General features: G+C 36.6%; 1 protein-coding gene across 5 annotated transcripts in view; it reads right to left on the reverse strand.

The window, feature by feature from the left end:
* LOC311287784 (adhesion G protein-coupled receptor L3) overlaps positions 1-12,523 on the reverse strand; it is a 308,150-nt gene that overhangs the window by 130,513 nt on the left and 165,114 nt on the right. For all 5 annotated transcript variants that reach the window (XM_084404835.1, XM_084404834.1, XM_084404833.1 and 2 more), the window contains exon 5: positions 8,776-8,885. In XM_084404835.1, the coding sequence (XP_084260961.1) occupies positions 8,776-8,885 (110 nt within the window). The remainder of the gene's footprint in view (positions 1-8,775; positions 8,886-12,523) is intronic.

Raw genomic sequence — 12,523 nt, forward strand, 5'->3', positions numbered from 1 at the left:
ACAGCTTCCATCCGACTGAACAGGGACCGGTATACAGGGGGGAGGGGATCAGGCCGTGAGTGAAGAGACTGCTCTGCGTGAGTGGTATTTACGACAGTAACGTTAAATACAAGTAGTCCACAGCGACTCTAGGGGTCGTTGTTTGACCAAAACGGAATTCCTACCTAGTGGGGCTTTAATTGAAAGGGATATTTCATGTATGAATTTCTTTCTTCTGCTGAACAAAAAATACGATATTTTGAGGAATTGACGGGCCCCATTGTACGGAGCCCCTAAGGGGACATGGGGGTGGAAAAAATATGAGATGGGAGGAAAAATAATAACTCAATGGTTTTGCGTTCACTCGCAAATGTTTAGTGGTCACCTGAGAAACTTTGCATTCCCTCGCAAAACACGTTTCCATTTGCTCGCAAAACCTTTGTGTTCTTTGCGAGTGAACGCAAAGTTTCTCGGGGGAACTAGAACATTTGTGAGAGAAAGCAAAAAATAAAAAAATTATTCCTCCCATCTATTTTTTTTTCTTCACTATGTCCTTTTAGGGGCTTCATACCATTGACTTCCAGTATGAAAATAAAAATAAATAAAAAAATACTATGGAAGTCAATGAGGCCCTTCAAAATCGTCTTTTGTTTTCAGCAGAAGAAAGAAATTCATACAGGTTTGGAACAACTTGAGGGTGAGTAAATTAAGAGAATTTTTATTTTTGGGTGAACTATCCCTTTAAATTGTAAAGCCTTTATTTACAGTATGCTGATTTACAGTAAATAAAAATGCATTTTTGCACTACATTAATTGTAATACATCTAAGGACAGTAATCACTGAAAAAAAGAACAAACTCGTAAGCATTTGAACACATTATGTTGTGTAGGGGTCTTTTTCATTCTTCTGTTCCTGAATCTTCATTCCTGAAGCTCAATGGAAAAACATGACGCTAGCGACACCAAGGTCAAGCTTTGTTTCCACAAACACAAACTGAAAATGGACCTTGAATAACGGTATACATCGCTTCAGATAAAGCGTAAGCCTAATGCAAAATGGCATTTCTTTTTTATGTTGTGCTGAAATGTAACTCAGACATTTGGTCAGATTCACCCGTCTCAGACACAGGAGACCCTGACAGCACTTAAAAATCTAAAAATGAATGGATGTTGTGATGGTGGTGATTGTGCTTGATTGCTGTAGTGCGTCTGGAGGGTTTGTGAGTGTGAGAGTTAAAGGGAAATTAAGTGCTTTGGGACCGTGATTTCCACCGAACTGCAGGATCAACAATTAACGCTTGACACCAGCTCTTTACAAAGTCAAACACACAAACACGGACTATGTAGAACGACTACAATGACAAATGCAAATGCTAATATTGTTGCATCTTATTGGCAGGAACTTCCTGTTGGAACCGTTTGCAATTAAATGAAAATGCATTATAGTTTATGTTATACTTTTAAGTACATCTGTATGTAATTTCATAATAACTTAAATTGTCTTTAAAATATGGTTAAAATGTACTGTGGAATGTCTTGACAAGCATTTACAGTAAACTAAAATATACCTATTGATTAAGTGATTGATTGATTGATTGATTGATTGATTGATTGATTGATTGATTGATTGATTGATTGATTGATTGATTGATTGATTGATTGATTGATTGATTGATTGGTTGCAGTTACACATTTGTAATGAAGTTGCTGTTTAGTAGATATTCACTTCAAATTCAATATCAAATAACACACTGCTGTTACAAATACTAGCATATTAAAGTTATTTACATGTGCTTTAGTATGTTAGTCAAGACATTAAAATAAGCGTACTTTAAAGCACCATCTTAATGAGACTTGACTGGAATTTGTTTCAATATTTTCAATAACTTACAGACATAATGGTTCACTGGAAATCAAAATATGTTTGTAGTCCATATGTAAATCATATGGCTGATTGTGGATTAGGACAAACAATTTACACTTTCACAGTGAAAGACTGTCTGCCGTCTTTAAAATACTTTCATTTTAGTTAAGGTGGTTAAAACTAGGCTACTTATTTTGCGCACAGTTTAAATGCACAAATATATCTAGCTGCTCTCTGAACTGAAGAGAGAGAGTCCAGTTGTCACTAAACATAACCGGTCAATCTCACTCTTCACACTTGATCAAAACCACACAGAAATACCAGTCAGGTGTATGAAATCCCCTCACACACACACACACTGGCAGAACATGTTCAACAGCAGGTGTGAGTCTGAGGTGATGATGCGTGAATAATCCTTCTGAATTAAAATCGAAAACGGCCAGCTAATATGAAAACTAGATTAACAAGGTTAAAGCGTTACCATGCTACAGCAGTGATTTGACTTAGACACATAACCATGCCTTTCCGTTAAAGGGAACAAAATAGGGTCTGAAACTTTGTCCCCTCTTCTTTTCCTACAAAATGTCAATGTGCTTAATGTCAATCATCAACCTCAGGATATCAAATGAAATACCATATGAGCAGTTTTATTTTATATTTATTCTTTTTGTTATGAGGTCTGCAGTTTTTGCTATTAAAGTTATTAAAATGTGGGATATGTCTAAAGATTGATATGACTTGACATGACATTATATGATATCCTATCCCATCCCATCCTATATCCTATATCCTATATCCTATCCTGTCCTATATCCTATCCTATCCTATCCTATCCTGTCCTGTCATATATCCTATCCTATTCAGACAAAGAATCACCATTTTAAAGGGGGGCAGGATAATTTGATGTGTTTAAAACTAGTGACTTTTCATGCGCAGTTAATTTTATACTAGATAATAATTTTAGAATACATATCTAATAGTTCTCACAACAACAGCAGGATTGATGTCTCTACTGCTTTCAAATAATTGGACACCAAATTGCACCATATTCCTGAAGAAAAAAAAACTGTTGAAGCGATCTGTGCCCGAGTCATTGTGTCGAAACGCAGACTCGACTTCTGTTCTGGCCACATGTCCTCTTCAGGGTCAAAATTCAGACAAGCAGATGAAACATGGGACTCATTATGGGTCTCGTTGATTCAATTACTGACCTAAAAACAATCTAAATTAATAAACCCACAAGGCTATCGTTTCAGTCTCTGTATATCCATAATCTGATACTGATTTTATCCGCATCCTCTGTGGACAGTTGGATCGAAAAGCTTCGAGAAGAGCCAAGCCGTTTGGAAAGGAGATTTAGATTATTTCCGCGAGCTGCTTGTGGGCGCAATCTGTTTTCCAGCGCGGCGGCGGTCTTCAGCGCTGTCCACATTGATTATATTCTGTGATTTTGGGGCGAAAGCCCAGCAGACGCTTATTTGGATGCTCTGATCTTTCCAAATCTCCTTTGAACCTCTCAGCGCAGCTTGCCGGGTCACAGGAGGGGCGGGTGAACACGTCCAGAAACAAGCCGATGTCTTGGCTCTGGTTTTAATCGGATTCAGACCCAACCGATACCTGTAATCACCTGCGTATGATAAACACCTGATGGCATCCAGATACTGCCAAGACCAATTAACTGGCGTTCAGAATCAGGGTAATTAGCTGCTGATTGGTTGCACATCACACAGCTGCATACAAGCAAAAGGTCGGCAGACGCCAATATGACCAGCCTACTGGTTTCCACGCTCGGATCGCATGCTCTGATTGGACGACACTCAACGAGGCGGTGTTGTGCAAACAGCGGGTCGTCCTGGTAACTCTGCGACAGGTAAAGGAGCATGTGCTCACAGATTGAGCACAGGTGTTGTTTGTTAAAAGGCCGATGATGGCGAATCGTCTGGCAAGACTACAGAACATTGAATGCGAACTGCAAAGAGCGATATCAGCTTATGCACGGAAGATTGATTACAGCGAGAGAAAGACGCAGGTGCAAAAAAACCTGCCAAAACAATCAGCTCTCATTCTATTGCCCTCATAAAGGCCAAAATCCATAAAGCGATTCTCTCTATGCAGACACACAAAAGACAAAGGGCCGCATCTGAACACACACAGGCACAATGCATGCTGGGCCAGCCATTCTCTTCAGTCCTGCTGAAACGGCATTATTGGGAACTGGATTTAAGGCGAAAGTAATTAAGCGCTAATTAAATATCTGTGGTACACCTGGTAAAGAGTCTGAACAGACCATTGGCTAGATATCGGCAGTCAATGTGAAGACAGCCGTTATTTGTCCCTCGCTCACTGTGGAACAGCTTCCATTTTTTAGATTTTAATTAGTTTGCAACTGCTTGGAAACACACTGACACAGAAGTTGACGTCAGAATACTCTGCACATTAAACTGGCAAACAAGTATTTTAAAATCAGAACGATTACACGGTTGATTTGGAAACTGTGTGAATTGATGATAGATGATGGTGAGAGTGTGCTTGTGTGTGTGTGTGTGTGTGTGTGTGTGTGTGTGTGTGTGTGTGTGTGTGTGTGTGTGTGTGTGTGTGTGTGTGTGTGTGTGTGTGTGTGTGTGTGTGTGTGCTTGTGTGTGTGTGTGTGTGTGTGTGTGTGTGTGTGTGTGTGTGCTTCAAAAACTCTTCAGGAGAATTGAAGGTCAAACCTGAAGTACATAATAATGCCACCATGAGCCCCAGACACCAACAGCAGTGTCCATCACTCAGGGTCAGCATGAACACAAAATCACCTTCACTGTCCCGGTGCGTTTTGTATTTGATGTGTAATGGGAGAGATGCTGGCTGTCAGTCAGACACTCACTGGTGGTCTTTCTCAATGAATACTAACACACGTCAAACTCTCTTATCACACGCCTTCCCTACAGCAAAAACATGATACCTACCACCATCTTCCAAACACCAAAAGGGTTTCATGTTTGTCCCCCTGACTTCAGCATTTCTTTTCTCTTTCTTCGATCAAACCAAGACCTGATTACAGACATCACTTTCACCTGACCTCAGATGCCCCGCCCACTAGGTTTCAAGAGCCATAATGTTCAAAAGCTATTCGTCGCTTTCCCTTATCTCTGACTCAGAATGCAAGTTCAGAATGCATGTTCAGTATACAGCATACTACTATATATTTTTTAAATATGCTAAAAGAGTAGGCTACAGATTATGAATCAATAAATATTTCCAACTTCAGCATGCTACATTGTTGTCACACGCCTAGCATGTTTAATTCTGAAAGTTTTGTCCACCTATTGTCTCAGAGATTGTTTTTTAAAGTTATCTTGCTTTTTTTTTTAAATTGAGAAAAATTTGTTGCAACAACAAATCAAATTTGATATTGCTTATAAAAACACTTAGATAGTTGTATATGGCACATTTAATTAAATGTTATTCTCGTATGTACTCGTGTGTTGTGCACACTGCATACTGAATACAACGATTCTCAGAATAGTGTGTGAAACAGTATGCATTATGCAGCACTGTTTGCACTGTTATGACGTGACCTCATTACATGTGTCACACATTGCGTTTAATTGAGTGAGTTTCATCTCACAAATAAAAAGAGTTATTTTTGCAATCATTGTATTGCATGTACACAATCGTTGAAAAGTTCAGGGTCAGTACTTTTATTTTTAACGAAATACTGTTATTCAGTAAGGATGCATTAAAGGGTTAGGTGGTTCACCCATAAATGAAAATTCTGTCATTAATTACTTGCCCTCATGTCGTTCCAAACCCGTTAGACTTTTGTTCATATTCACAAAACCAGTCACATGTCGCACGGGTATATTTGTGGCAATACCCAACAATACATTGTATGGGTCAACATTCTCGATTTTTCTTTTATGGCAAAAATTATTAGGATGTTAAGTAAAGATCATGTTCCATGAAGATATTTTATAAATTTCCTACCGTAAATATATAAAACATTGATTTTTGTGAGTGAATGCAGCACAATTATGAACATAAATGGACAACTTTAAAGGTGATTTTCTCAATGTTGCGATTTTGTTGCACCCACAGATTCCAGATTTTCTAATAGTATCTCGGGCAAATATTGTCCTATCCCAATAAATCACACATCAATGTGTGATTATTTATTATTTTATTTATTCAGTAAATAAGAAAATGGCCCATGTGACTGGTTTTGTGGTCTAGAGTCACAAATAAATATATTTTTAATGAAATCGGAGAGTTTTCTGTCCCTCCGTTGACAGCTGGGCAACTACCATTTTGACACTTCAAAAAGTTCATAAAGAGATCATAAAACTAATCCATATGAATTGAGTGGTTCAGTCCAAATTTTCCGAAGAGACTCGATCGCTTTATATGATGAACAGGCTTTTATTCCCATATAAACATTGATCAGCGGACATAAACAGAAGCTCAACCGTACATGCTTGACACGCTAGAACAAACCTCTTGCTGAAGCTCAAACGTGCTGCGTAACACGAGAAAAAAACTCATTGGTTCTCGCACGTCAAGCGAACATGCTTTACCTTCAGTTTACTACAACTGATGTGTGAGTTGATGAACAGATTGAATTTAGGGTTTTATTCACATTTAAACATTCATCATATAAAGTGACCGCATCTCTTCAAAAAAAGACTAAACCACTCAATTCATGAGGATTAGCTTTACGATCTTTTTATGAACTTTTTGAAGCGCCAAGGGGTCAGTTGCGTAGCTGTCTATGGAGGGACAGAAAGCTCTCAGATTTCATCAAACAGATCTTCTCAATGGCATAATGAGCAGAAGAGACTTCTATTAAAACCATTATAATATCTCATCAACTCCAACATTTTGAGAGTATAATGCAGTAGATTTTCCCAGGTATTTTCCAGGTAAACTTGCTGCTTTCCGCCTTGCTCTGCAATTACAAGCTCCTCCCTTTTCTACCTCTTCATTACTGAGTTCATTCATCTAGCCTTCCTCCACTATCTGATCCTCTCTTCATCAAGCCTTTCAAGCCTTCTTCACTCTCCTTTCATGCGGCAGCAGAATGACAGATTTAATATGCGCTGAGGTGCATTTGTCACTGATAATATTATTATAAACAGGCGACGTGTCTCTGGCATAAACACACGTGAATGTGCTCTGACAGTGACAAATAAACCCTATCTCAAACATCCTCTGGATAACTCAGATTAAATTACACATGTGAGACTTTGAGGATTCAAGCCATCAGACGAGTTGTTCCGTTTGTGTTGTGTTAATTGACAATTTGATATTCATATTCAAGGAATCATTCACCCAAAAGTGAACATTCTGCCATTTTGAATTACTGGCATGACATTTTAAATGTTTTAAATTCAAAAATCCAAAAATCCAAAATTTGTCTAATTTCCATGTAACAAAAGTTAAGAATAGCATCCATCAAACAAAAAAAAAAAAGTACAAACCCACTATAAAAGTTGTTAAATTCCATGCTTTCTGAAGTCATGGTTGTTTTATATAAGGAAAAAAAGACTTGAAATATAGTGCATATATAGTGCATATATAGTGCATTATGTTTTCTCTTCTTTTTTTTCTTCTTTTTTTTTAAAGAGTTAAATGAAGATTCTTCAAGGTTCTACTTTTGTGTTTGAACAGAAACAGTTTTGTTGACTAAGTAAATTATTTACTGGACTGATTTTTTACTAATCTACATTTTTTACATGACTAATATTTCACCCCAAATATTTTTTAGGCATTTATTTATTTATTTATTTCAGAACATACACTACCATTCAAAAGTTTGGGGTCAGTACGATTATTTAATGTTTTTTGAAAGACGTCTCTTATGCTCACCAAGGCTGCGTTTGTTTGATACAAATACAGTAAAAACAGTGAAATAATATTACAATTTAAAATAACAATTTTCTATTTGAATATATTTTAAAATGTAATTTATTCCTGTGATGCAAAGCATCATTACTCCAGTCTTCAGTGTCACATGATCCTTCAGAAATCATTCTAATATGCTGATTTGCTGCTCAAGAAGTGTTTCAGATTATTCTCAATGTTGAAAAGAGTTGTGCTGCTTCATATTTTTGTGGAAACAGTGGTACATTTTTTCAGGATTATTTGATGAAGAGAAAAAAACAGCATTTATTTGGACTAGAAAAGTTTTGCAACATTTTAATGTCTTTACGGTCACTTTTGATCAATTTAATGCACCCTTGCTGACTAAAAGTATTAATTAATAAAAAATAAAAAACATCTTACTGAATCCAAACTTGTGAATGGTTGTGTAAAGCTAGCATAAAAAATAGCTAGCATAAAACTTCCTTGTTTCCTCAGTAGCTTTATCTGCAACAATTAAACTCAATTCACTGAACAGTGAAGCTAGTGCGGCTTTCATTTATCAGAAAAGACGAACACAGGCGTAAGGAAAAGCTAACAGAGTAAATACCACAGCTTGTGCACAGGTATTCCTGCAGGTAGATGGATGCAACACATCGGTCTCATAACTAAAGATACAGAAGAGCGAATCTATCATGGCCAAACGCTATCATTAGCTATCTGGCAACTTACTCATTTTGACAAAGTGCAGCGCTTACATAGTTTATCACAGAGCTCACAGTAACCAAAGTCATCACACAAACTTTCTCTCTCACACACACACACACACACACACACACACACACACACACACACACACACACACACACACACACACACACACACACACACACACAGCAGATAGGAATGGATGAGTTCAAATGAAGGAGAGACTTTTAACTGCGGGAAAAAGAAGGGAATAAATCAGTTATTACGTTGACGTTTCCCACTGAGCTGCAAGAAAAAGAGTTTGTAATATTTAGGGTGACGTGATCTCTGAAAAAAAAAAAAAAAAAGAGATGCAGGGACGTTAATGTTTTTCTGATACATACTGTATGGGACGCACTCATACTGGACTTCCAGGTATTTGTATGTTCCAGGGCAGGGATCCGGAAACGCATCTGGTCCAGCCACGACAGCGCACTGCGTCCGGTTATTACACCTGAAAACACACAAACAGATGGAACAATGATCATTAGTGGGATCATTACTATTGCTGACACTTGATGACATTTATAACCTTTAGTAATGCACTTGGGCACGTGCTGTAACTCATCCTGCACTGTTTGAGAAGAAAAACAAAAATCTGATTTCGGAGGGATTGAACCACAAAACCAGAATATAGACTTGAGGATGGACTCTTTTGACTTGGGCCAGTCACTGTTCAGAACCTTTCACAGTATCCATCAAACATCTAGAAGTATGCTAAAAACTTTAACGAGCATTTTTGCAACAAGCAACACATGCATTTTCTTTCAAAATCTAGCTAAATCTTCAATATGGCACTTAAAGGGATAGTTCACCCTAAAATGAAAATTCTGTCATCATTTACTTACCCTCAAGTTGTTCCAAACCTGTATGAATTTCTTTCTTCTGCTGAACACAGAATAAGATATTTTGAAGAATGTCGGTAATCAAACAGTTGATGGACCCCACTGACTTCAATGGTATACAGAAAAAAATACTACTAAGTCAGTGGGGCCCAACAAATGTTTGGCTACCAACATTATTCAAAACATCTAATTTGAGTAAATGATGACAAGAATTTTCATTTACTTTTTTTTATATTTTATTCACAATTAAGACTTCACCAAATCAAAATTGACATTATTTACTTAAAGGGGTCATATAATGGTACATGCACTTTTACAAGTTGATTGTGCTGAAATGTGTGTTGGCAGTGCCTGTACACAACCATCATAAAATGATAAAAAACCAACCAAACCATCCAAAAACAATCTCCTTATATGTTTTCCCCTGTCTCAAATCAAGCCGTTCGATCTTGTGACGTCACAAGATCGGACACCCCCCCACGATTGTTGATTGACAGCAGCGTTTCAACACAGACCCGCCCTCGCTCGTGAGCGAGCTGTCATCATAGTCAGCATTGTTGATACGCTGGAGCAGAATGGCGTCTAAGAGATTGTGGTGTTCTGTTCTTGGGTGTAATAAGGAACACAGCAGTCATTTTGATGTTCCTAAATCCGAACCGCTGAAGAAGCAGTGGCTGAGTTTTGTTTTCGAAGGGAATATTCCCCACGATGAACGTCAATGCTTTCATGTTTGCGCGAAACATTTCACACACCAGACTGCTTTATAAACGAGGGTCAGTATAAAGCTGGTTTTGCTAAGAAGCTGCTCCTGAAAAAAGGATCGGTACCAACTATTCGTGTTCCTGCTGCACCTCCAGAAGAAGTGAGTGTAACGTTTTATCAACCTTTATATTATAATGAACAACGCGTTATGTTTATTGTGTTATTATTACAAACGGTGTACGCACAGAACAGAGGGGCGGGGTGAGCAAAGCTCATTATCATTTAAAGACACTATGCACTTAAACGGCGTGCTGAAAACAGAGCCGTTTTTGACCAGGTAAAATTAGTGTTTTCTTACAATACTAATGAGAATTTTTAATTAAAGTATATTACAAACTTTTAATTTAGACCCTAAAGAATCATATTAGCTTGTACAAAAATGGCATTATATGACCCCTTTAATAAATGTCTCTGCTTTTAGTGTGGTTCATTAGTGCACACTATTCATAATTTTTCAGCAATATATACTGTAATAACTTTATAACGCAAGACACTGACATTTGACATCATGATGCTACAATTCTGTCTTTTTAGAAGCTTTTATGTCTTTCATTTTCTTTCACACACATGCGCATGCACCTTCATGAAAGCACCACGGCATGTGTGTTGTGTGAACGTGCGTTGCAAATTAATATTTTGTAAATAATTTTTTTTTTTTTGCACAAACAAAGCACTTGTGTCGCTTCATAAAATTCAGGTTAAACCACTGGTGACATGGATTACAAAAATGATGGCTTTACTACCTTTCTGGGGCTTGAAATCATTAAAAAAGACCTTCATTTGTGTTCCAAAGATGAATGAATGTCTTACGGGTTTGGAACGACATGATGGTGAGTAATTAATGACAGAATGTTCACTTTTGGGTGAACTAGTCCTTGAAATATATTCTTTTAAAGCATATTATTTCCATAATCTTTTTAAAAGTCTGCTAAAGTGTACTTCTTTTTCCACAAGGGTGAGTAAATTATGATTTTTTTTTTTTTTTTGGTAAATTAATTTTGGCCAGTGTTAGTTTGGGACATACTCATCTTAGCATGTTTCTTTGTTTATGTCGTGTAAATAACTATGCCATAGCTATGTATGTATTTCCGCAAAAGAGTGCAGCAAAATCTGTACTGGATGACACATTTGTACGGTTGAATTTAACCATATCATAGATTATTAGTTATGATCCACCCTATACATTATTTTCTGCTGATTATTCAGTTTTCCGCGAAAATGTGGCACGTTAAAGATTCAAATCGAGTTTTGCAAGAATCATGGCGATCATTTAAAGATGAAATCTTCCATGAGGCTCAATGTCAGAATAATGTCAGCAGATCAGCGTGAGATGAAAGTCCAACACCTGAGACACTCGTGGCTGATTCATTGAACAGTTAGCATGTGGCTAATGAGGGGGAACAAATGGTTTTTGAGTGGCGGGGTGTGTGTGTGTGTGTGTGGCAAAGAACTTGAGTGTGTATTTCTGTGCAAAGTGCATCAGAGTCTGTGGATCAGTGTGTATGTGAAACTGTGACTAATATTTAGAGGACAAAAGCACCCATGTGCAAAATCAGACTGAAATTATTTACTGCCATTTCATTATGCAAATACACCTTTACTTAGCTATCTAAATGAGGAATCCCAACACACCTTTTAAAGCTGATTATAACTTAACAGGGATACCTTCTGCATTGTTAGAATGAAAATACACTACCAGTTTGGAATAATTAAGATTTTAAATGTTTTTAAAATTATTTTAAAAGTATCTTATGCTCATCAAGGCTGTGTTTGTTTGATAAAAAAAAAAAAAAAACACAGTAAAAACAGTAATATTTTAAAATATTATTTTTAAAAAAGGCTTTTATTTGAATAAATTGTAAAATAAAATGTATTCTTGTGATGAAAAAAGCTGCATTTTCAGCATCATTACTCCAGTCTTCAGTGTCACATGATCCTTCAGAAATCATTCTAATATGCTGATTTGCTCCTCAAGAAACATTTCTTAATATTATCAATGTTGAAAAGAGTTGTGCTGCTTCATATTTTTGTGGAAACTGTAATAATAATTTTAAAAAATGGTCAGGATTCTTTGATGCATAGAATGTGCAAAAGAACAGCATTTATTGGAACATTTAAAATAATGAAAAAAAAAAAAAACATTTGAATTTAAAATGATTTGTGTTAATTGAAATAAAGCTGGAAAATCAGAAATGTTGCTTTGGCAACTAACCAAAATAAATACATTTTAGTACTAAAATTACTAGACTGAAACTGAAATGAAAAATAAATCAAAATTACTAAAACGCATAACAAAATTACTAAAACTTAAACTTAAACTTAAAAAAAAAAAAAAAAAAAAAATTTGTTTCGTTGTAAAATCGTTGTTTTAAAAAACAGTAAAAACATAGTGAGTTATGGCGGGTATTTTTATGATGCCAGTTGGAGCACGTTACGAGGAAGGATTGTGCCAAAAAATATAAATTTCTCAACTCAAATTTTTTAA

The sequence above is a fragment of the Rutilus rutilus genome, assembly GCF_951802725.1.
Source record: "Rutilus rutilus genome assembly, chromosome: 3".
Classification (NCBI taxonomy): domain Eukaryota; kingdom Metazoa; phylum Chordata; class Actinopteri; order Cypriniformes; family Leuciscidae; genus Rutilus; species Rutilus rutilus.